Here is a 27,024-nt window from a genome sequence, read left to right as displayed (position 1 = left end):
CTGAGGCTTGGTATCACAACGAATGGAAAGGAGCAACATGACTGTCTCATGTCTTGGGAGCAGCTGAAACCACCTGAAGACCATCTTAACGATCTGCTACTGGGATGTGCCATATTCTAAAAGCTAAATAGTCTCTGTGGAATTGACTATACAGATTGTAGTGTTTTATGGGTTTCCATCAGTGTACATATGTTTTTCTCTCCTTCGATTTGCTTTCCCACCAGTTTGCTATGAATATTGCCCTGTGTTTAGACTTCCAGAACCAAATTTTGAAAGCTAATTAGATATGGAAGGATTTGAGTGAAAATCCTACATGGAAGCCAGATCCTTCATTAATGATGACACAGAGCTATATAATAAATGAATGAAAGAAACCTTCATGTTTTGGTTATTTGTCTAAGATGATAATGTGCATTGCCTCAATCATCTGGAAAAGGGAGTAGCGTTGAGTAACTCGTCCAGTGTTCAGTGCTCAGAAAAATCTGACATTTGCAACTAAGAGTTACTGTCAGAAATGGAGAATTAAGCTGCAGTTTTCAAGATTGTGGCTGTTCTGCCCAGAATGAGAGCCCTGCTTAAGCAACGAGTCAAGTCCTAAACTATTTCTGCTGGTTGGCAGCATGAGGAACACTTGTGTAACAATGAGATCTTGGGGTTACAGGCAGTGAACAGAGGCATTGCTGAATGAATTTGGAAAGAAGGCTTCAGAGCAGTACTTTTCTCTTTTTATATCCAAGTATTTTTATTCAGTGAGGTTGAGACAAAGAATGTCTTGGGACAAAAAAAAAGTGTAACAATGTAATGTATCTTGGGTACTATAATAGTATCTAAAATAATTCAGTGGTGATTTTTGCTAACACATAACCCCCCCAAGAAGCAAGTCAGACTGCTTTTCTCACCAAAGTTAGGGTTTGGGACCTGATTTGGAATTTACATGGATGCAAACATGAAGAGATATCATTAGGGATATTCCACTGCTGCACAGCTGAGTTGATATCAGAATTTGGACTAATGTCTTCAACTTGAAGCTCTCCTCGTAACTAAGGACGGCAGGATTTGACTTTTAATCAGGACATTTTAGCTGTAATATGTCAAAAAGAGCTTGCAATACTTTTCATTAGTTAAGTACTGTTGTTTAATCTAATATCTGGGTTTGCTTTATTATATGAGAGGATTCCAAGAGGTATGTTTTTGTTCTCAAATTCACATATTGCTTAAAATGAGTATTAAAATGTTATCCTACAGTATTAGAAACATAAATAAAAGAACTTTTGGCCAGAATAAAGAAAAAGAATATGATATTAATTCCTAACACTAACTGAACTGAAGAGGCTATATCTGCATCGTTCCAAATAACAGAAATTAAGAATTGCATACTGGTGTTTTAAATTCCCTAAAATTGTAGTATTCTGCAAGGTTTTCTAGCTGTGAGGAAACATTGAATCCTGATACATGTATTGTTCTCTTCAGGGGGAATTGGATCAGGTCCTTGGTGACCAATTCTGCTTATTTACACTCTCATATACTGCTTAGCTTTAATGCATTGCATGGTTAAAGGAGAATCAGGAATTCAGCCTGATTAATTCCTTAAATTCGTGCTAGACTTTATGTTAATTTAATCCCTTATTTCTCCAGTTACCTAATACGAAGCAGGATTTCACTGTCATTAAAGATCACCTTGTCTCCTGTTTTCATATTCTTCTCACTGTTATTGTTCTTCTCATTGAAGTCTCCTTTCTAGTCATAATGAACACTCAGAGCATTTCATTGAGAAAAATGAGGAGTTAAACATTTTCTATTTCCCCAATCAAGACCCTGTCATTATCATCACTGAAAGCCAGAAAAACAGGTGAAGAATGACAGAACTACATGAAAGGTAAAAAGGACATTGCCAAAGTGATTTTGTGATCACAGTCGCTCATAATAATAGTCTGAATGTTGGCATGGCGATCTAATTGCATACTAAAAGCCTGTTGTGTAAATTCAGTTACTAGTTGCATTACAAAATGCTGATGCTCAATTGCATCAGTCACAACTGAGCAAAATATGAATAGAAATTTGGAAAAGTCTCTGATTGTTACTGTGGAATCATTCATTCAACTCGTCAGCATGGCAATTTTCAATTTAATTTGATATTTTTGAAACAGAAAGCCACAGTGATTCAATTCTAAAAGAAAAAGTAGCCTAGAAAAAAATCACGTGTTTTGCAAATGGAGAGAAGAAAACTAAAGTAGGATAAATTTTTATTCTATCACTTTTGACAGTATCCTTTTAAAGGGAAGACTAAATTAAATTCTAAAGGCCAAATTCTCTTCTCATTCACATCACAATAGCTCCAGAGTAGTCCTACCAACTTTCATAGAATTACTTCAGATTTACACAAATATTAATGGCAGCAGAAGTTGGCTTTTCAAGCTTGGCTGTTTCACAATAGCAATACATTTTAAGAAGTGATATATAAAAGAAAATAGTTTGGGGTTTTTATTCCATTAAATTAGATCTGCAATATCACAGAGAAAGGCTGATTCCTTTTTTGGTCTCAGATAAGCTACTTTCAGAAAACAGGTATAACAAGAGTAAGACAGAAAGCTCAGAACAATCTTTGAATTAAGAATGTGTTCAGTAGACACACTTGGTTTCTTCCCATACCACAGATTTCTTATCCTGAAATTTGTATTTCACATAAATGTAGGAAAACAGGACATGGAAAACTGATCTGAAGGCTAAATTAAATTTCTCCTGCAGTGATCTGTTTGAGGAACAGAAAGAAGGGGAAGAAGGGAGGCTGAGACTGGTGCAATTCAGAGAGCAAAGACATTAAATGACAGCCCCAACAAAGTGTCAGAGGTCTTCCAACAGGAGGTATGCCGTTGACATCCATCCCACCCTAGCTATTTCCACTTGTTTCACGTTGTTTCTAAACTCGTTGAAATGGTTCACACTATTTCACTGTCATTACTGTTACTATTTTACCTATCCACACTTGTCTCTGCCAGTCTGTTATTCATAATTGCTAGGGCTCCAACCCCACCAGAGAATCCATTTTGCTTTGAATTACAGCTCATCTGCCTCGGATAGCCATTAGCAGTTTCCGACAGCTGTTTCTGCATGATGGCCAGTGAGACTTTATTGGAGGCCAGGAAGTCTTTCATGGAGATCATCTCGCCTGACAGCCGGCGCCCGTCTGTGTCACTCTCATTGACAACATCAGTCTCGATGGAGATGTTCCTCCGGCTGCGCACATTTCCTGGCATTACCACGTTCCTCCGTGAACGAAATAATTTTCTTTGGCATCTGTGGCAGCACCTGCAGTCCAGTTTCTTTAATATCCAGTTTATGGATTGTTTGATGACAATAGAGATCACGTTAAATAAGGAATAGATGCAGCACACCCCCATGAGTATGAAGACAAAATTGCCAAAGCGGTAAAGGCCTTGGCTCTCATATTTGATGTTCTGGCTACTGACCAGATCACCAAAACCGATGGTACTGAAGGCCACGAAGCAGAAGTAAAGCGAGTCAAAGTAACTCCACCCTTCAATCGGTGTGTACATTGCAGAGGCACAGCAGGAAATAATGAGTGATGCTACACATAAAATCAGCATGACGTAGTACACGGAGGGCTTCCAGCCCGCCAGGCTGTCCACCTCAGAGGTCCCCGAGCCCCTCCGGCCATTGTGAGGGAGGACCCCTTTCCTCCTCAGCTGTCTTTCATGGCAGGACTTCATGACGTAGGCTATGACAGTGATCAAGCGCTCCAGGAACAGGTTAAAGAACAAAATGGTCCCTGCACATCCTATAAGGCCATAAAATATCAGAAAAATTTTGCCTCCAACGGTGGCTGGAGTGGTCATGCCAAACCCTGGAAGACAAAACAGAACAGTTGAAAAAAATAAACCTGAAGTTATCACGTCAGGAGTTTTGTCACATGCAAGACAGAAGAACTGGCAGCAAATCCCTGTGGTACAGCTCGGCTCTGGAAAAAAGCGAGGGCACTCTCCCCAACGGTTACCCACTTGTGCTTGATCATGTCACAGCAGTAAGGCGAAGGAAACTCATGCCAGCATTTCCTCTGGAATCAGAATGAAACAACAAGCAGAAGAAAACACACTGGAAAGAAGAGCGAGTTTAGGGAAGGTCTGAAGTTTGGTCCGGTTGCTAGGCTTGCTCCCTCCCGCTTTGTGCCTTGGATCACTTCCAGGCTTCAGAGTCATCGCACCCCCTTCCTTCTCTCTTACGCTGTTCTGCACCATGGGTCTGATCCAGGGGTGGCTCTTACCTTGCAGGGGTCCAGCCCCACCAGATGTTTGTAACCCAAGGTGAAATCTTTTTGAGCCTTGCTTAGTTCCTGCTGTAAGCACAGATGGCACAGCAGCCAGCACCGAGCATCCACTGCAGCCCGGCCGGGCTCCGCAGACTAGAAGAGGCAGCCCCTGACGGGGCAGCAGTCCCTCACGGGGGTCCCCAGCAGGCAGAGCACATTAGAGCAGCCCTGCGTCTCACCCTGGTGTCGGTTGCCCACTATCAGCCCTTGTTTAAATCAGCATTGCTGAAGTTTTCCTATTTCTCTGTGTCCCACTCCACAGCTCAAATCTGTACGTGAGTCTTAACGAAAGTCTGCTCTGGTCTCATTCCGCGTCGTGGGATTTCTCAGGCCAGAAGTGCTTCAGTCTTCCTTCTAATTCCTTCCTTCCTTGTTTTGGTTAAAACTATTGATAAGACAATCTTGCTTTAATAAGATATTACTAAAGAATAAAAAGCACGTCCAGAACATCATTGAGCAAATTGGAGTACTATCCATGATAAATAACATTGCTACTGGTTTATTAGGATTAATAAGGGATTACACAATTGATCAATTAAGCCAAAACAATCTTGCTGAGAGGACAGAAAAATCATGTTGGACAAGAGATGCTCTTATTTGTTCCCCTCTCTTTGTAACTGTGGGATGCTAATTATGAAATAAAGACATTAGGCTCTGGGAAATAAAGGAAATCATATTCGGTGTGAAACGTTTGTGCTTGGAAGACAGACAACTGCAGTGTGAAGAGACCATGTTTCCAGCAGCGCTGAACTGCTGCACTCATCATCCCTTCACTGGAAACCTGCTACCAGCACGGGATTCATCTCCAACGCTGCTCCGGCCTCACACGGCTAAGCCACAGCCCTCCCCTTCACCCCTGCGGTGTGACTCCCTCCTGGCTGAGCAGTGGCTGCTCCGAACGACAGCCCCAACCGTGGGCTCTCGAGGGTCGCCGTCTTCGCCTGCATCCACAGCCAAACCGCAGCATCCAGAGGACTTACAGGAGGCTCAAGCCTCCTCATCAAATTTCTGTGCTAGAAAGAGCTGGACTGCAGCTCTGTGCCGTGGGGATCAGCGTAACGAGACAAATAACATAGGCAAAACGTTCTTCATGACAAGAACTTTTTGCCGTCGTTCCCCTTGGCACACAACTATTTCCACTCGCTTCCTACCTTCCCCTTTGGCTCCATGACCTGATCCCCCTACAATCCTAGTTTTGATGCTTATTTTCTGTGCAGTCTGGCTTATCTGCAAGTCATGACCTCCACCCTGTGGAGAGACACGTAAAGACCGATGGACGAGGGGAACCTCTCTGCAAGTGGTGGGATCTGCCCAAAGCAGCTGGCAGGAAGGGAGGTGGGGGCTGCTGCATCCCTGGCCCACCCTGCTCTTTGAAGAAAAGAAGCGGCTGCAGGCTGGGCAGAGGCAGAAAAGTGGGGAGCTCTGGCACAGGCAGTGGGGAGCAGCATGCATCTCTCGCAGCATAAAGCAAATGCCCTGGGAAGAGAAATGTCGTTCAGGCTCACACCTCCAGCGTGGCATCACGCCTCTGGGCTGCTTCCCACCGGCCCCTCTTGGGATCGTGCTGCTGGCACCACAGCCAGCGCCCGAGCTCCTCAGGCTCGCTTGCGTAGTCAGCTGGGTTTTGTCTCTGAGCTCAGATCTGCGTGGGTAAAAACCCACTAACAAAGGCTTTACAAAGGCACGCAAGCAGGCACGATGGGAAATGCACGGTCAACTATAAATACCAAAAGGTGCAGAACATTGATCCAGAGAGGCAGGGAGCCTCTGAGGTGTGATCTGCCCCTTGTCAGCTCCTCCTCTTCAGCAGGGCCACTCTTTTTACCTCCTGGAGAAAATGTAATTTTTTTTTTCTTTTCATTTTTCTATTTACAAATCTCAATATGTAGCAATCAATACAAACATTTCCAAAGAAGCACTAAAATGGAAAGCCTGAAAGCTGTGTAAAGATATTAATTTAACAGATATATTCTTTCAAAGATCATTTGTCAAAAATTAGCTATAAGCTTTTAGTGCCAGAAATAAGTTCAGTTCTTGAAATTCTTTGTATTTCCATTTATTGGGCCACACTATGCTTAGTTAACTTTGACCATCACAGTATTACACTTGGGATTAATTTGGGATGCTGTATTATGGACTAGGTCTTGTTTGACAGTAAGTATATTTTTCACCAAATGGACTCTTGGGGTGTTTGAAATATTCATCAACCCAAGTCAATTTGGTGAACTGTTTCAGCCAACAAATGCAGGAGGGCAAAATTGTAAAAGGCTGAAACAGTTGAAATGAAACTAAATGTTCTCTTTTGGCATTTTAGTGATAAAACTTTTTATTTCAAAGTATCAATCACCTTTTGGTTAAAAAAAATCAGTTGGAAGTAAACAGAATGGAAAAAAATACTTTGAAAAATCTTACAGATTTTTAAAAGCTTCATAATCATAAATGGAATACAATATTTCACTAATGACCAAGTCAAACCTATCAAAAAAAATCATTATAATTTATCCTTCTGAAAGACTTAAAAAAAAAAAATCTGTTCCAATACAACTTCAGGTTATTTCCTAGTTTCTCCTGCTGGCCGTCAAACTAGAAATGCACTGCTTGTTAATCTCTACTAAAAAATGAATTCTTTCAAAACCTCTTTCCATACAACAGCCCTGCAAACACTAGCCAGAAGTAAACCGTTATCCTTGGTGGGATCTGCCTCTTTTTTCCCCCCAAATCTGTGTAAGGAAAAATGTGGCTCTTTCATTGACAAAAAGATACAGCAATAGGATTTGCTCTTGTTTTAGTAAAATTACTGAGGATCTTGTGCTGCGCAAACACAGAGGATCTATGGACAAGCCAATTCCTTCATGGGGTCAGTGAAAGCTCTCACACCAAAACTCTGCCCTCTCACCTAAAGACACCAAAATCAGCCTGTTGTCTGCGTGCTGGGTTCATACACATTACTTAGGCATCAGAGGAGCCGTGAGCTCTTCTCCTGAAAGCAAAGACAATGCTTAGCACAGCAATGTCTGTCCTGGGGGCAAGTATCTCCACAGATCCCCTCTGCGTCCTGCGCCTGGTCAGGGCTTGGGGCGGCTCTTTTGCATGGAGAGATGCCAGCCGAGGCTGGTGCGGAGCCAGGCGACATCTCCACATGAACCTGGCACACGTGCCCAAACCCGGTAGCTGCAAATGCACCTATGCTCCCCCACCCAGAGACAGCATTTGTGCCTCACCATTGGTTTTCCAGAAGACTGATGAGATGCTAGCAAAAGCAGTATTTATCTCCTGTCTTCTGCTTCAGGTACTCTACAGGGCAAGGGACTAAAAAAAAAGTAGATTGCCTACTTTGCTTGTAAAATGCCTTTTCTTCCTTCCGTTATAGAAAAGGATAATGGAGTCTGGGCTGCCACTACAGCATTTCAAAACGGAAATATTGCAGCATTTAATACTTTTTGTAAAAATGTAATGTGAAAACATGCCTGTCAGGTCTCTGCATAGCAGCTGAGGCTTTCTCTGACATGCTACAGGAGATGCTGCCTACCAGACAAACTGAACCAGAAACAGGGTATCTGAATTACCATTGACATGCTTGATTTTTAATCAAAATTATTTAATTTTGCAGCGGCAATATGTCAGTTTGAAGTCTTGGCAGAATGGTAGTGCACCTATTGCTCTGCCTGGTGTCTTTCTCCAGCCCCTGCACCGTCCCAGGAAAATCACACTTCCCCCACTTCTTGTTGGGGTACCCCAGAACTGGGCCAGCAGCCCCCATTTCCATGCCTGTGAGCAGTACAGGCAGAATCACCCCTGAACTGTCCTCTCTTCATAACAGAGAATACGGCCTTACACGTTTCAGTTCCAGTCCCTTAAAATGTTAACCAAAGGCCAAATCCTTGTAACTTCAATGATTCCTGCAGTTGCTAGAGAAAAGACTGTGCGTATGGACTTGCCAGTTCATTTTTGCTGTCTTCTTGAGACAGCTGAGTGTCACATGCAAGTATTTCTCCACTGTAATTCAGTAAATCAGGCTTATTCACAAACTGGACCTACGTATCTTTCATAGCTGCAAGTGATGTTTAGCAGAAAATGTAGCTCTCGGTATTGTCATTGTCAAATCAGCCGTCCAAAGACATACTACAGTTGTGTAACTAAGCCTTCCTAGTTGCTTGACTTTTCTTACTACAAAAACGATGGATTTAGGAGCAACTGCCATATTTTTGCGCTCCACCTGCTGCAGGAGGTGGTCATCCATGTTCTACGTGCCAGCTGAGGGGTGTCAGCTGCCCTGGGATTAGAGACTTTGGGTGAGCAGGACCCGGCTGCAAGGACACAGGATCAGCATCCTGGGTGAGCCTGGTCAGCCTGCCGTCTTTGCCAGTGAAAGGATAGGAGAAAGTGTGAATAGGGAAGAAAATATGAACAGAGTGATCTTTCCCTGGGATATCCTCCCAGCTCACAGAAATCAGCAGTTTAGAGCCTTTGAGGACATTACGTTTATCAATTCAATCACCAATCTTTTCAAATCGTTTTTCAAATCATTTATACTGTTGGTCTCCATTAAACTTGAGGCAGTCAGTTCCACAATGTAATTATGCTTTGTGGAAAAGAAGTCTTTGTCTAACCTGCTGCCTGACAATTCATTTCAGGCTTCCCACTTTTTGCAGTTAGCTGTAGCAATCATCATTCTCCACGCACATTCTCCCTTCACCTTCCCCCTTCTGATTTTATAGACTTCTATTATTTCCTTCTTTCTCATTTCTTCCCCAGACTGAGCAGGTCTATAACGTTTAGTCTCTAGTTTTCAGTCTGCTAAGACATACTTCTAACCGGCCCTATTGCCTTTCTTGTTTCTTTTCTATTTTAATACAGTCTTTCAAAGATAAAGGCAGGACCAGAGCTATATACAGTATCTGCAATGGAAAAGTACTTTGAATTTATGCAGGCCATACTGATGTGCTGAGCTTTTCTCTCTTTTTCATGGGAATTCCTGTTTGTCTTTTTAATTGCTGTTGACCACTGAACTGATATTTTCAGCAACCTATCCACAGCAGGTCTTCGCTCCCTAGCTCAGCAAGTGATGGCTGTCTTGGCGCTCTTCAACGTCTGGCTGTAATTACATCTGTCTTCTCCCATGTGCATTACATTGGATTTGTCACCACTGAATTTCTTTTTTTTTTTTTTTTACTTAGTTATTTGGTAATACGAGATCTTCTATAGGTCATTACAGTCAGGTTTATAGTTGACTATCCTGAATACTTCTCCATCCTAAGGAAATGTTGTTATCCATTTATTTATTACTTTTCTTACATTGTTTATGACGGTTGAAATGTGGAGGTGTCAGCAAGGAGCCTCAGAGGCTCCATTGTTAATCTGCTTCCATTTTGAAAATTGAATATTGATACCTAGCCTTTTCTTCTATGCTTTTTAAACAGTTATTTATCAATGATGGGACTCCACTTTTCATCCCATTAGAGTTTCATTTCTTTAGAGGCCTTGATGAAGACGTTTGTGAAAAAGCTTTTTGAAAGTCCAGTTACACTGTAATGGTTGTGAGATGTGACTTCCCTCTGCAAAAGCTGCGTCACCTTTTTGAACGTCCCGACTAATTATATTCTTGTTTACACTTTCCTAATGTGCCTCTATGGAAGACAGACTTACTGGCCTATGGTTTTCAGGAACATCTTTGCAGACTTTTCTACAAATTGTTGTTACATTTGCTATCTTTTCTTCTCCTTGCACCAAACCTGATTTTAGGCTATAAACCACACTTAGCTAAGCAGTAGTTTCATATTTGAGTTCTTTTGTAAAAGTCCTACATGAAAAACTCTGGTCCTGGCAGTTTGAAAGAGATTACTCAAATATGAGAAATAGAGGAGAAACCGACAGCCAAATATATAGAAGGGAAATGACTTAGCGAGCAATTAGAGCAGCAGTCTGACCCATACAGCGTAGCAGTGAAAGAGCAAGAAATTAAACTGGCAGAATGGGAACCAAATACAGAATGAAATTATGAAATCATATAAAAGAGGAAATAAAAGCAGTGGCTGACACCTGGAGATTATTTGAAAATACAAGATTGCTTCTTGTGATGAAGAAATAAAACCAGGAACCAACTACAGAAAAAAATGCTAGTGATTTTCTTTTTTATGATATGAGAGAATGCTGATGAAATTTAGTGAACTTTATTTTACAAGTTGGGTGACATTTCTTGAAAAAGAGCTCTTTCAAGCAGAAATCAAGATTATAGTTAATCAAGTGGGAATCAGATCATTTTGAGTTGGGAAAATTGAATATTTTTAAGATACTGAAAAGTGTTTCAATGGATTTGTTAGGTGTATCTGCAGATATGGCACTATATTATCACCATTGATAGATATGCATTGCAAATCCTAACTTTACCAGCCTAGCAATGAAGAAAGCCTTCCTGGTAAAAATTTCAGATTTCTATTCTATACTGATTTGCCTGTGTCCCCTAATCCACTGACTACTATAAACTGGTATTATATGTCCTAATATTCAGCTGAACTGAGCAACTACATTCCTTGTAACTTCAATTTTCCTTCAACTATTGTGGTTTGGTTTTTTTCACATATTGCTTAAGCAAGAATTCAGATTTGTTTGCTGAATATTCATACTAATTATGAATTTCTCTGTAGCAGAGCTACATTTTCAGAAGCTGGAAGGAATTTAAACTCCAAGTAGAGTCAGTAAAAGTTTTCTAAAGCACGGCACACCTCCTACGCAAAACAATTTTGCAGATTTTGACTTGGCAGCAAAACTTCTATCATGAAGATTGTTACTGCAAAGTGCTCTTAAATCCACCTGTGTGTTCAGGATATATTGTGTGCATATTCCAAGAAGATATAGGTTATGGACACAAAAGAACAATTAAAAGGTGTAAACACATTGATAGTAGAATAGAACTATGCTTCATGATTTCCTGAAGCAAGTACTGGGTATAACCAAAGAAAAGCAAGCAGCTGTAATTCTTATCAATAGTCAGTTTGATAAGAAGGACTGAGGTCCAACAAGAAGTTATCCTAAAGCAGAATCCTCCAACAGATGGTAAATATTGACTAATATTAAGCAAATCTTGATCTTGATCTAATAGTAACATATTGAAATTTAACAAGAGGAAGCAGGCATCAAATTTCTATAATTAATCAACTTTACAAAACAATCTAGTTTCTCTATTTTCTTTCCTCAATACCTTGATTTATCAGTCTCTGAAAATCTAGAAAAGCTGAATTAAAACAAGCACCAGCCTCCAAAAGCCAGACCCCCTGGGACGAGGCTGTGCAGCCGTCGCACCCAGCCGTTCTCGCTCTGCCTGGGTCTCCCGGCCCCATCACGTCCCATTCCCCAGACACAACCGAGGGGGCACAGCCCCAGGGACTCGTGCCACCCACGTCCTGGCACGTCACACACACACCACACACCCTCAGGGAATCCGGCTCCCTACTCCACGCCGGTATTAGGTCATTTCATCTTTTCCGTTGTAAACTACTCCAGCGCTACCGATTGCTGTAAGCGTTTCTCCTGCATCATGACCCACACTCATCTCTCTCTGCGTGCTGATACACGGTTTGGCTGTGTTTTAATTCTGGATGTCCTGCCACTCACAGGTTACATTAATTAAACCTTCAGTTTTCATTTCCTGGTATTCTTGACACCGTGGAAGAGAGTGAGAAACTTCATCAACCCTAATCCCTCATGAACGAAGCCTGAAGCACTGAATATAATGTGTGTGCAGGAAGACTGGGACAGACGTATATATTTGACAGTGAATTTTGGATCATCAGATTACGTCTTTCTGTAGCTCTACAAAATATCTCTGTTTTCTGAGAGGTTTCATTTCCTGTGTGCAGTTCGCTGCTCCTGCCTTTCCCAGAAAGAGGAAGTGGGTAGAAAGAGGGGGTAACGCTACAGCAACAATAATCATTGTGATGCTGGAAATATCAATATCATCACAAAACAGCTTTCCAGTTTAACCGATCATCAGAGCTCTTCATCTGTGATGTTGTGGCTGTATTCCTAATGCATTTTCTATTTATTTGGTTAACTCTTTTCCTTGTTTTTCTCTATCAGCTCTACTTTGGTCATGACTCACTGGGGAAAAGATGAATTTCACCAGTGGAACAGTCACTGGAAAATTATTGAGGATCGTGACAGGTGTGAACCAAGCTAAATAGGACCAAGACTTTCAACTGCAGTGAAAAGATCGTAAAGAAAATAGTAATTAGGAAAGAGAAATATAAAAAGTCTTAGATAGCTGCAAAGATGCTGACCCTCCTTCCCTCAGACACATTCTGCACTGAGCTCTCTAGGTAAGGACATTTTGTGCTTCTAAGAGACACGCCAAAGAAATGACTCTAAGAGAAGCTGTACTTCAAAGAGAAGCCTGAGAAAATGTCCTGTACTGTCTACTGTTCCTACAGTGTGCAGACGCTAATAATTTGGTAAAATTCGCTTCTGCCACGATAGCCTATTCTGGTGCTGTCGAAGCACAATAAGTAGTCCTAGGAAAACTCTGGTTCTGCTGGAGTAATTGTCACTCATAGGAACTCTTTTAAGAAGAGCTAAAGCACTCTCGAATTATGTCACATCCCTCCCCTTATGGCACAGGGCATAGCAAGCTTGTAACAGAGTCCTGCTCTGGAAAGGAACAGGGACATTAAGTCCTCCCAGGAAGAGAAGAAAAAGACAGGTTTCTGTGACGACTTTCACTGGGTGAGAGGAGACGTCCATGGAAGCAGCCACGGCACTGTCACAGCTACCCCACACCTGTAAACTTGGACTTGGGTCCAATTTCTGATATTAAAAAAAATGTCTAGTGTGGTTCATTTTGCTAAGTGTATGCAGAAAATTACACACACACACACACTCTCCTCTCTGTGGTTTCCCATCAGTGGAAGCTCAGCATCTCTGTGGCTGTCTGGTGAGACATACTTACATTCATACGCGCTGCCCGATCCATTCATTTCAACATCTTGACCATCTCTCTGACTACGAGGGGAGAATGAACTAGTTGCGTCCTGAAACTCTTTACTGCAACAATTATTTGACAAAATAATATTTTATCAGGGAACAGCCTGGTGCGTGGGTGCATTTATTTCATTGGCAATGCTATTTTCTCGTGCAGATGGGTACATGGCAGAGAAGGGCTCAGCCTGCCCAGGAAGGCACGGGATGTATGGCTTTAACAGCGCTCCTTTGTGCTGTACGCTGTTCTGTTTACAAATCTGCCTGCCCAAGCAGTCTCTGTGCCTCCCGCCCGGGCATCCCGAGCACTCGCAGGAGCTGTAAAAGCTGGAAATGTCTCCAGGGCTATTAGAGCTGAGTCATATCCGCAGATATACCACTACGCTGAGTGACCGGCTGCTTGGTGACCTGGGACCCTGCCCTTGAGTGCCATCGCTGCTGCTTCCTTCTGCGCCGGTCTGCACACGCAATGTCGTGCTCAGGCAGGCTGAGAGATGTAACCTTCTGCAGAGCTCCTAGCAGAGTTAAATCCATTCCTAAAGGGCAATATTGATGTTGAAACTAAGGATATAAGATGTTTTGATGAAACCATAAATATAGATACCCAAGTACAGTCTACACTTTCTCATATATATTGAGGTTTTTTTCCCCCTAACTTGTTTGGAGAGTTCTCACGCCTGGCAGGCAGCACTCTCACCACTGTTCCACTGAGGCTGAAGGACAGGAGGGAAATGCTGCTTTGAGGACGGCGCGAGTCCCGTGCTCAGTCTGCACCACTCTAGGGATATAAAAGACTTGTGTGAGAAATTGTGTGTAACGTTCCTTTGCCTCTGAGAAAAGCCTTCTGAGAACCTAATCTTGTAACCCAGATGTAGGCAAGTGTCGTGATGAGTGTGTGAATGGGACTTCGAGGGTAGAAATAGCAGAATCTTGGGGCTTTCACCGATTTGTTTTTGGACAGCATAAGAAAAGCTGGTTTTGTGCTCATTTATGTGAGGCAATGTCTGTATTTAATGCAGTGAAGTTCAGCTCGCAGGGAGTCACTGTTAAAACCAGTCTGGAGAGCTGGATGCCTGTTACTGCCCTTCTCTCGTTTCAAGTAGAAAAAGCACGTGTTCTGCTTTGAACAGAAACCTAGCTTAAGAAAAACTCCCAATGTTAAGAAAACTAAAAGGCTTAAATAAAAAAAAGTTAAAGGGACAACATTGGATGAAAAATATAATAAAAATTCCATTTTAATAAACAACACCTTTATGGATCTGTTGACAGGTTATAAAGTCTGCACAGCCCTTAAATAATATGTAACTTTTTGGGAGACAGAGTCTCTGTAATTTTCATTATTGGAAGTTTTTTGTATAAGATAATTTATGGGAACCTTGCCATTCTGCTTTATATAATTAAGGTTATATTTTATTTAAGGTTCATTTGAGGTCTTGTTTAAGAAAGGTACACAGCCTTCTTACAGCTCCTGTGCTATCATAAATTCAATGTATAAATATTTAACATTTACCTTCTGGTTTCCCTTTCTAATTTTTATGTAGTTTTTGAAGCCTGAGGTGCTATGCTCAGTGCCTTTCCATCATCCCTAGATAGATTTGTAAGTCTGTACACCTTTTGTGTTACTCTAGGGATAGAAGAGGGATCAGTTGTGAAAACACCTTATTATTATTTTCAAACTTTTTTGTGACTTGTTGAACAGTCATTTAAAGTTTGTATAGTTTTTATTTATTCTTAAATCATAGAAACATTTATCTTTAACTAAAGAACCTAAATTTTATTAACACATCTGTATTTAATATGTAATTACATATTAATTTTAATATATCATATCCAAAGGTACTTGAGCCCTGTATCTGGGTGCACCACTGCACCTGGTCCAGCCTGACCACCCCCCAAAGCCAGCCATCGGTAGTTTGGCAGGCTCTAAAAGGCAGAATAATACCCGTAACTCTGCCGGGGCTGCAAGAGCGAGCGCTCGGTTACACCTATAGCACCGCTTCCCAGCCCCTGGGAAGGCAGGAGGGGTTCAGTCCCCGCAGCCGTTTGCAAATGCGCTGCAGGTGCCAGCTCCCCCCCCCGCACCTCCATAGAAAAGACTGGCCCTGATGGTGACACCAAGCCCAGCTTTGCGGGGGCTCAGAGCCCCCATGCAGCCCCAGGATGACCTGAAACCTTGCGTGCTGAAGAGCGCTTAGCAGATTAGAGCTTGGTGTGGGTACCGTAACAGTGACGAATGGTACTTCTGTGTAAGGTGGCTCAGAGCACAACAGACAAGTACCATCAACTACAATTCAGCCAGTGAAGGTGTCAGGGCTGCTGTTCCCCCCTCTCAGACCTCTGGCAGAGGCTGCAGCCCCCAAGCCGCTCTCCGAGCCTGTGGGGAACCAGCTTTCTGCTGTTTCGTTTTGGAGAAATGAAAGCCCTACATTTTACAATAAAAAAATATAAAGTTCTATTTGATGTCTCGATAGAAGAAGGATGCTAAAGTAGTAGTGTTTCTCTTGTTCAAAATAAATAAATTAAAAATCATTAGATTGCTACGTGCTGGAGGGATGCCCAGCCTGTGCCATGAGGGGGGTGTGCTTGTTTGTCCAGCCCGGCTGCACCAAAACCAGGGGACTCATCCAAGCCTGCCACTAACCCAAGGCATCGCAGCAGTCCTTCCCCCAGGACAGGGACTGCCTTGCAGATTGGCAAAACTGTGGGAAATAGGGGTCACTCAAGTTCAAACTACAGCAAAGTGTTAGGACATGCCCCCCACCCCAGTGGAACATCAGGTTACTTTACACTGACTGGGTTTCTTTAAAATACCAATAGCTGCATTAGCCTAAACTCCAAGCTACACACAAATGTATCGAAGGAACAATAAGGAAATATGGTAGAACGAACTCATCCTTTCCATAGTTAAAACTTGCCATGGCTGAGGAGGCAGTTTATATAATACAGAAAAAATAGCAGCATTGCCAGTTCCATTCCTGTTAAAAAACACAATAAAAATAAATCAAGATTTTAATCGCAAGAGAAATGTTTTCAATTTGAAAGCCAAAGGCATATGCTTTTGGATTTAAGGTCACTGAGAAATCTAGTAACAGTCTGATTTGCAATGTATGTTTGGTTAACATTTAGCACCGAAAAAAGTCCGTGTAAAGACATATTTATAGGAAAAAATGCTTTAAAATATTGGCCGCCTCTTACTAATCCCAGAAGAGTATGTTCAGAAAACATTCAAAGTGTCTGCGAGGTGCTGAAAAATCAAAATCGAACCTAAAGATCTGGAAGTGTGACTGAAACGGATTAAAAAATATTTCTTTGTCTCAGTTCCTTAGAGTGGAAGGAACTTGAGAGAACGTGAATGGATTCATATACATGCCAAACTGAAAAAATACATATAATTCTATCTGTGTCAGATAAGTATGTATATATATGATGAATACATATACATGTACATAAACCGTTTTTCTGTTGAATAGTCTACCTTACTACCAATAAGCAGTAACTTGAAGCTGTAATTCATCTTAGCAGGATAATACTTTATCTGAATTGTGAATGTAATTAACACTGTTTGAAGGGTTTGTTTTCAATCAGTCAATCTGTGTAAACCTAATAATTTCAGCTACTAAGGAACAGGAACTAATTAAGCTATAGGTTCATCTACACTAAAATTTTCCTTTTAAATAGTACAAATCTGCCTGTATTTTAAGAGTGTTCAAAGGTTAGCTTAAATTTGCTTGTTGTGAATTTTATTCTTGGCATATACAACTTCCTCTGGAATAAAGCTTTAGTGTTTCCTCTCACTTAGGGGTAAAACTATGGGAAGTAAGGCAGGTATTTTGGTTTCCCCCAGTGGAAAAAAAAAAACAAGTGAGAAAATGTGGTGTCTGTTTGTACCCTCTTGGTAACACCAGCCTGGGGAAATGCTATTAGTGCATTTTAGTGAAGGGGATTTTGTAAAATTAAAGCTTTTCCCTGGCCTTAAATACACACATACAATCAGAGCAATTTTATGTAACAGTGTCACTTGTCGTTCAACTAAAGCAGAAAGACCTCAACTGTGAGTGTTAAGCTCAAAAAAGTAAAGAAAAGAAAAAAACCCTCCAGCATTACAGGCTGGAAGGAAGCTGGACACAGATAAGGAAAACTAATTTTTAGCAACCCGAAGAAATAGTATACGTGCATGTGTATTTGTGTGTGATTACATTTTCCCAGGCAATTTCAAGCCTTATCTTGATGGCAGAGAGGAAGGTTGGGAGCCATCGCTACCAGAACCACCATGTGCCGAGGGCCTCAGCGTTGCTACCTCCAAGGAACAAAAAACCTCACCCAGAAAATTAGGTTAGCCTGATGCTTGGATACATCAAACTGAAGGACAGATCAAAGGAGCACAGCATAAAAGACAGCACAAACACTGCTTTAGTTCCTTGGAGACTGACGGACAGCCCCAAAAAGCTAAGAATAAAGACAAAAAATTCACAGTTCCCAAGCTGGTGCTGCAGGGACTGCAAATGTAAAGCAAGGACCAGGAGCTCACAGCATATAGAAAAGGCTGTTGGTATGGTATGTAGTAAGGTTTTTGAAATATTCTGTATAAAAGCATAAGCAGATATTAATATTGTGATTAAAATTTCAAAAACTGGTAGACAATGTTGACAACAAACACTGTCAGAGATTTCAGTGAATATTTATCACTGGAGAACTGGTGACAGAGAACTGGTAATTCCGTGAGCGCTTGCAATAAGCATATGATGATGAACTTGAACATCTGTTTTATCAGCTTTGAATTTCTTATCCATTAATCTGTGTCTCAAAAGCTAGCAGTTATGAAGGGGGCAAAGGCTATTTCTCACCCTTTTTGACATTTTGAAAGCAAAAACTTATGCTGGGGGGAGCTGATAGACGGACACGGGAATAAAACCTGAGTTCATGAAGTAATCACAGAATCACAGAACGGTCTGGGTTGGAAGGGACCTTTCAAGATCATCTCGTCCAATGCACCTGCCATGGGCAGGGACATCTTTCACTAGATCAGGCTTGCTCAACCTGAATAACATCAGGCTACTCCAAAGAATACATCACCTACAAAAGAAGCGTTATTGCCGCCAGGTGCAAAAATGTCAAGAAAAACTTAGGACACCACAGAGAAGAAAAAAAAAATCAAAGGAATGTCATAGCAATAGACAGCACAGTGAATTTTGGCTTGGCGAAAAAAGTAAGTCATTGCCGAAACAGTGTGCTGGCTTCTATCTGCACAATGACAAGGTTTATAGTTTTGTTTTCAAAATGTCTGGCTCTTTCTCAAAAGGCAAGGACATGCCGAGTCCCTGGCTCGTGGATGTCCTAAATGCAATCCAGGTGTCCCTTCCTGTGAAGCCAGAGAGGCTCTTCTAGTGACAGATCTAGTGGCATATGTCTGTAAGACAAGCCTAAGTTCAGTGACCCAGCCTACTCATGATTTTACAGGTCCAAACATTTATGTCAAAAAGGACCTGTATGTAAAATAGGACAGCGAGGTTCACACTGCACTACTCCGAACCCTCCGTAGCAACTTTGGCTTGCTGTCAAAGTATTGTGCCATTGCAAATGTTAAAAAACCCCACAACACAATACCTGCTGAAAGGACTGCCTCTCTTCTTACCTCTCTGGATGATGACCAGTCCTCCATCAGGCATACTCAAAATCTCAGCATCAGTGGCCTTACCCATGCAAACAATTAAACAAGACAGGCATGCAGAGAAGAGTAAAATTGAATGAGATTATCACAAGATGTTAGAGTGGTCAAAAGCTACAAAGCTGGGTGTTTTCTGATATACATGGACAAATGATGTACTAAGGACACCCCAAAACCAGAGGATGGCTGAGGTTGGAAGGGGCCTCTGGACACTGGCTGGTCCAGCCTCCCTGCTCAGAGCAGGGTCTCCCATGGACAGCGGGTGTCCAGTTGGATGGGAATTCATCTAGAGGATAAAAGGGATGCCAGGCTTTCCCATCAGATATTTATAGATTTGTGGGAATAAAATCGTACTTTAATGATGATGTCTGGAAACAGGCACGTTCATATATATGCAAAGATAAAACTGAAGTGAATTGTTTCAGGGGTAAAATTGTGAAACTGTTTCTGAAACCCTTCTGATTAAAGGTTAAACGCCCAATAGTAGCCTTTGAGAGGCCCACAGAAACTCTTTGCTTTCTCTCTGCTTTATGAGGTTTCTCTCTGCACATTTGTTAACTGAATGAACAGCTTTTTTTCATGAGCAAACACTGCGCTGCTGTTGGAAGCGTAAGCCATTTCAGAGGGGCTCTCCCCTCTGCCCACAGGCATCTGCAGCGACCTGGCCCAGCCAAGGAGATTCCTACCGGAGTTCAGTATTTTTGAGCCTCCAGAAGGGAGCTCTTCTCTGAGCGATAACTTGAAGGGATGACAATCACTGAGCTGAAATCATAAGGCTGAAAAATAGAAGAGTTAAAACTTTGGGGGGAAATGCGTGGCTGAATTTTAAAGAGATGACACGGGCTTTGGAGTGCAACACAGGAACCCAATTTCGTAAAGCCTGAAAGATCTAACCTAGGGCTACGTCCTGGCCTTTGCGCTAAGAAACGGTCACTCAGGAAAGGCCCATCAATTAAAACTTTGGTGTTAAATGAAGGAAAGACATTTAAAAAAAAAACAAAGAGACATTTATCACAAGAACAATCCTAGAGATTTCAGATTATTTTGGAAGATAGCTCTTCCCAGTCTCTTGGAGGCTGTTAAGCCTGGAAGCAGAGAGGTTCAGCTGTTGGCAGCTTGCGTACAACACCCTGCTTTGTAAATACCTTTCTCACAATCGTGTCGTGGTTTACTTGATACTGTTAAGGCTGATCAGTTAAATAACTACGTTTAATGAAAATTATTCTTCACATTCTGCTTATGAAAATGGTGAAGCTGAGAAAGCTTTTACTACGTAGGTTGATCCCAGGAACTGAAGTATCACCTATTTAGTTCATAATGTATTCTGCCAGGGGAAGAAGAAATGCATCAATAACTCCAAATACAATATACTTGGTTCATTTTAAAACCCTTGAAAAAATGACAAAGTAAAGTCCTGGCTGTTTCTAGAAGTTTTGAAGATGTCACCTGTACTGGTAACAGGTTTAAATCATTCGCAGTGCTTACTCCCCAGCTGAACAGCAGGTTTTACCTTGGAAAAGCAGCACATAATTAAATAATAGGATTTCACTGTCAGTGACTAGTGTGGTGGCTAACTGCGCGAAAATAAATCTGAAAGTTTTGAGGCCATTTATCAAGTCCTTTCTGCACTAAAAGGACTCTGTGCAGTCTTTTGTCTCTCTATAATGGCTTCCAGGAAGCCATGTCCAAACCAGTTTGCCATACATGAAAAGGAAATAGTGCTTTGATACAGCATATAATGCACATGCTGAAAAATAGCTGCAAAAGCCTGTGTCACAAAGGAATCTCTTTTAAAATAAAAAGTCTGTCAGTGAAGTAGGTGAAGAGAGGGAGTTTACCAGACTTCCATTAGAGGCTCGTTTTCTTCTGAAAACAAGGCTTGTGAACCACATAAAAAAATAATTTTTTTTTTCCCCCTTTTTTTTTCACCCAGACAGGAGCTGAAGAAATTAATAGTTTCAAAGTCACGGCAACTTTCTTAACAGGTAGAGAAATAAGTGACATTCTCAAAGGACAGTTTTAAATGAATGGGAAAAGATTAAGCTTTTATGTTGTGTTTTCAAATAATTCTCAACGCATATGATGCAGAATGATGTAGAAAAATTAACCCTGTTTCAATAGAAATAGGCAGACCATAACCGGCAAACTCCCACAAGTGCAAAATAAGGAAAAAAAACCCCAAAACGCACTAGGCTGTTGTTAGGAGTATAGTATAATTTGAATATGTACTAACAATAAAATGCTGAACGACCAAATTAGCTGGTCCACTAAAAAAATATTTTGTGAAATAACAAAAGGGAGCTGTAGGCCACAAACTGGTTAGTAATTATTTCAGTGCACTCAGTTTCATCGAGCTCCCAGGGTGCTGATAATTTAATGAAGACTATGGCTAACCTAGTGATGCCATATTTGCTGCCGGCGGAGTGGTGTTGCCTTCCAGGATCTCTGGGAACACCTGAAAATCTGTATCATCACACACACTGCATTTGACCAAAACCCACCACTGTCCCTTCCTCTCTGCCCTCCTAGAAAGTTAGAATTGGCTAAAATATTTTTTGCTCAGTATACAATTTGTTTTTATATATTTTAAAGATGTGATTTTAAAGTTTGACTTTGAATAAAATTTGGCTTTAAAAATGTTACAATCAATGTTTTCTTAGAAGTGGCTAAAGCAAAATGAACAAAAACTAAAGCCAGCCACCAGCCGTCTTGCAGTGCCAAGAGCGATGGTTTACTTAGAAACATGATAATGTCGTTCTTTACCAGATGCATGTCTGGGCTTGCTAAAGCATGTTTTTACATAATCTTGGCATGTTCATGGCTTTATGATTTAGCTTTTACAAAATGCACCACTAAAAATCCTTTTTAACTGAAGCACTGGAATAACAAGCTTTATGTATATTCAAATGATAAATCCTTCTGGTTGAGGTAAGAAAAAAAGTATCCAGTGCTGTCCATGAGTAAGAGACGTTTTAAGTATCCAGTGCAAAATACAACATAAAATCCATTTTTACTTGAACATTTAATGACTATTCTGGAACAGTATATACAGTCCAGGGAAAGAGGAATGCAGATGTCCTGACGAGCGAACAACAAACTAGACTCCATCCATCTCTGTGAATGTGCGTCGAGGGATGAGTCCAAGGACATTAAGACACCCTGCAACTTCAAAGAAATTTTCTTTGGTGTAAGATCTGTTAATGACACGTGTAACAGCGATGGTAAGGTGTCATCAGACAGAAGATCTGCATACATTCAGATAACCACTGGCTAGCAATGGCAGCTGTTTCATATACATGTTATAGCTGATTCATGTTCTCTTCCTTGTATCTCCTGACCTTGTATTGTGGTTTTGAGTATCATCAGGATCTTTTCAACATCCACTTACAAGCCTCACAACTGACAGGACAATGTTTAAAGCTGAAGATGTTTTAGCAGACTTTCTACTGAAGACACAACTTTCAAACAACCTTACACCTAGCTTAGAGAACTACCTCAAGAATTGTATTGCTGGCAGCTGGTCCGGCTGCTTGAACATCTGCATGTCATTACTGTATAACCCATGCAGTATTTATCAGTGAGGAAGGGCTAGCAATACCTTCACCTCCTTCCCAAATCCTGGTGTGGTGTAGCCTGTAGTTTACCATGTTTGGTTAGATCTTCGCTAACTGAGCAGATGAGCTTATTGAAAGTCATATTAGTTTCCACTTCCATGTCATTTAGTAAACTTGTCTTGAAAAAGACCTGGTTGTTGCTCAGGTAACTCAGAAACTGTATTTTTTCACTCTGGCCATGAGTTTTACTTATTTCTTAAATCCTGTTTCCTATTGTCCACTTCTGATGTTTTGTGTCACCAGATATATTTATAAAATAAACCAACAGAAAATTGTTAGGTGAAGTACTGATGCTGAAGTTAAGCATCAGTCTTTGCATGAGCAGTAGAGGCCACAGAAAAATTGAGAAAAGGAATGGCAATATTCTGTTTAAAACCATATAATTTATGCAATTCCCAGGAATAAAAATGTCAAACAGGATTCCTGATCAGCCTCGGTAATGTTAGGAGGGAAATTACCTACTTGTACTTGATGCTGGTCTGCCAGACAACAAACTGGAGCACAACCAGTTTAGAACTGGCACACTCTTTAGAGTCACAGGGCAAAACCACACGGGTGCTAAAGGGGTTTCTTTTACCCAGGAAGTTCCCTCTTTTGCCTAGGCATCCTCTTAGACTTTCCTTAATGGCAGGTAAGACAGCTTAAAGAATTCAGAAAACCCGGGGTGTCAGCATCCTCTCAGCCCAGATCCTTCCTGTTGGTCATGATTGGGCAAAGCGATGCACTAAATCCTCAGCTGTTTTGGAGATGCTGGTTTTTTACATGGTTGCCACTCTCAAAAGAGCTATAACGTTGGAAGGAGGCATTGAATATTCCCACCAAACACACTGGTTCCAGGCAGCATGGGTGGAGGATGTGCCCAGCTTCTACTTTGCAATAGGTCTCCATTTCTAGGATCTGAGTCTTTGGGTTTTAAAATGCTGGTGCACTGCAGCAACTTTGCTAAAGCAAATGGAGATGTGTCCGTTCTGCTCTTTTCTGAATGATGGTCATGTCAGGGTCACGTTTATTTACAGATGCAATGCAGTTTGCCATAAGAGTTTGCATGCAGTCTGGTAATGCATTTATTATATATTCTTTAGATGGGGAGGCAATGAAGTAGGATATTAAAAAAATCCTCTATAAGTGGTTGTTACAGAATCAAACAGTTTAAATCTGTATTCATTTCTACTGAAGACATCAGATAATCTCAATGAATAAAATCAATGGATAATACTAAACTATTAGCTAAAATCCACTGCATAAGAAGCATCACAGGATTGAAATCTAACCTTATGATCTCTGAGTTTTCTTTCATATACATAATAATGCAGAGTTGAAAGGCTTACCCACAACTGTTGGGTCATACAAAGTAATTAATTAAGAAGCACTTTTAAATGGCTTTTTCTTCTCGGCTGGAACATTTTAATCCCTATCTTTTTTAGGGGCTAAGTAATTCTTCAGTCAGAAACAAGAACTGTTTCATAATCTTTGTATCTATATTCAGGTCTCCATCTCTTGCTTAAGATACCATTCATGATGAACAGTTCAGCAGTAAACATTTGTTCAAAACCCTTTCTAAGATGCCTTTGATTGTAGGAAGAAGCCTCAAATGATCTGCCTTTGAAAATGAACTACAGATAGGGAAAATTGTCCCCACAGCCTCTTTCCACGCTCTCAGAAAATTTACAGGGAAATGTCAGGACATATGTGACAGGCATTTGACAAATTTTGTGTTAAAAATCTTCAAACCCCAACAAAATGCTTCTTAGCAAATGCTGCTGTGGATCACAAAATGCTTCCACATCCTAGATATTAAGCTTCATTTTGTTTCTGAGATGATGAAGCAAAAGCTTCAAATTGCTTCACAAGTTATTAAAAACGTCCCCTCTCTGTTTACAATTTTTGGTATATATGTCATCTTCTCAAAAGTCTTTGAAGAACTTGGGTTCTTCAGCAACTCTTTATTTTAAGTGTGTTTGTGGTGGCGGTTACAGTGGAAGCCTCCTGGCTTGGAAACAGAGTTGTTATCTGCCTACTGTTTTAGTAAGTGCTTTTTGGCTGCTTGAAAAAAACCAATACTTACTACTTCAAACTTCCCACTTCATCTGAGGAATGATATATTATCTTTAAAAATGCTTTCTGGATAAATGTATCTGGAGCTGAAATGTTGTCAACTAGTGAAGACATATTGGTTACATAGATTATAAAAATATTAAATACTACAAACAAAAATTATTTAATAAGGTCATAATATATACTGTTTTACAGCTGTTTGATAAAAACAACTCCCATCCAAACTATGGTAATATGATGTTTGATATGATTTTAATATAATTTATTATTTCATACTCTGAGTGTCCTTTTAAATGCCCCTGTCAGGCATGACCAGTGATGGAGGGTGAATATATTGACTTGTGCAGGACTGCCAGTGTGTAGCTTCTGAAAGGCTTTAAAGTCATCATCCAGCTATTGAGAGTGAAGAGAAGAAACAACAATAAATCACAGCTTCTGCTTTTCATGTAGTTGATCGATTGCTCTCCTGGCTGCATGCTGCCTTGCACTTTTAGCCCCTTTTGCTGTTTGTTATCTTGCCTGTGCAAATTTGTTCCTTGGTTCAAACCGTTACATGGATTCACCAAAACATTTCTTCACTGAGAGTTCAGACCAAGAGTGGTCTTTCCCCTTGCTGTCTGGGTCACCATCACTGATCAATAGAGCTAAAGTGATGAATTGGTTTCAGGAGCTGCTTTGTAGCCATCCACGTTTCCACATCACATTCCAGCTCCTGGGGAGGATAATTTGTCCTTCTGTTTGAAAACTGCTGCTTTTGAGTACAGCCCCAGCCTGAGCAGCCCAGTGCTACCTTCTCTTCCAAGTGACCACACAAGGAAGGGAAAGTTTGCCAACTGCAAAATGTTTATGTTTTTTACCACAACTTACAAAAATGCATTTCCTCATCTCTTGTAAACCAGACCTAATCTTTATTCCTACCTAAAAGACTGTATAAAGACACAACAACGCACTTGGCATTCCTACCTCGTTTCTTATCACTGCGCGTAAGGTCTCACACCCAAAGAGTTCCTATATTCTAGATAAAGAACATAATGTGATAGGTACATGCTTCCCAGATTTAATTTAACAGAAATGTCAATGTCATGGGAAAGATAAATGAATTAAATAGGAAGACAGAGCATGGGTCGATACAGCTATATGCATGTGCAAACCCTTCCCCAAAAATTTATTGGCAGTAAGTAAGAGAAGCAGCTAGTTAAATCTTTCTATTCAGCAAGAAGTTTTGGCATTAGCAAATATTTGCTGTGTTAATCTGAACACCAGGGAGAATTCTGAATTATTAGTGGTTCCTTTCACATTTGCAGACCCTTTCTTATTGAACCACTTCCATCTAAATTGTCCTTGCCATCTCCTTCACATCCTTGCAATAAACACCCTTCCATTTCAGTAGGATAAAAGTCAGAGGGAGTTAATCAAAATGGATCTAATCAGTTGAGGCTGAAAATATGTTTCTTAAATTCATGTTAAATGCTTGAATTTAATTGCTCATTACTTTTATTTCCAGTAGGCAGGGAAATCCAGTTGACGAAGCAGTAATTACACAGTAGTTTTAGCCAGATTTCTGTACCCTTTGTACATGATGGCGTGTCAGAAAAAGTCACTGGACAATCAGATTTTGGCCTTGATACAGATTATATTCTACAAACTAGATGTAAATCTATTAAGATAAATGGAATTATATTGGGTTTGCAGCAGTAAGTGTGAGCTAAAATTTGATCCACAGCCCTGGGATTCATTGGGAGCTACCTATTTATAATAAAAATATCTTAGCAGATAGAAGCATAAACGCTAAAAATAGAATGGTTACTTTTGACAGCATTTTATCTTGTCTAGAAATTGGGGTTTTGCCTGCTGCTATTGATGTGAAATTCCTGGAAATTGCTACTCACATCTCAGGAAGTGAAGTTTTGCCATTAATTTTTGTGATGAGAGCAGATATCATATCGCAGAAACAAACTATGGAAAGCAAAGGAATAGTGTAGATCGAGAACCATATATACTGATGTTGTGCGCTACTCTTGTCCTTCCCTAGGTTTGTACAACCTTGCCCAAGATCATTCGGCTTCTTAAAACCTGACAGCTGATTCTGTGGAATGAATGAAAAACCTACATGACATCCGATGATGGTTTGAGGCCTCTGTGTAAAGCAAGATAAGTAAGTTCAAAGATAAGTTTGCAGTTGTATAAAATTGTCTGTCTCGATATGTAGCAACTCAGCTTAGGGCTGACACATACAAACCTCCTCTCTGGAGTAAATAAACACAATAAAACAAAGAATTTGACTTCAATAACCAACTACTTCTGGGTAGCTGATGTCTAAAGGCAGAAAATAGTCCCTTTCTTTCTCAGGGAAGAAACAATGTGTGATGCTAAGTCCTGCAAAGGAACAACCGGAA

At 40.8% G+C, this 27,024-nt stretch overlaps 1 protein-coding gene across 1 annotated transcript in view; it reads right to left on the bottom strand.

Moving 5' to 3' along the window:
- Positions 1-289: 289 nt before the first annotated feature.
- KCNK13 (potassium two pore domain channel subfamily K member 13) overlaps positions 290-27,024 on the bottom strand; it is a 70,355-nt gene continuing 43,620 nt past the window's right edge. Inside the window, exon 2 of the mRNA XM_054828960.1 lies at positions 290-3,862. Within this exon, the coding sequence (XP_054684935.1) occupies positions 2,970-3,862 (893 nt within the window). The 3' untranslated portion in view covers positions 290-2,969. The remainder of the gene's footprint in view (positions 3,863-27,024) is intronic.

The sequence above is a fragment of the Grus americana genome, chromosome 5 (genome assembly GCF_028858705.1).
Source record: "Grus americana isolate bGruAme1 chromosome 5, bGruAme1.mat, whole genome shotgun sequence".
Lineage (NCBI taxonomy): Eukaryota > Metazoa > Chordata > Aves > Gruiformes > Gruidae > Grus > Grus americana.
Note: the sequence above shows the minus strand (reverse complement) of the source record. Positions and strands in the feature narration are given on the sequence as shown.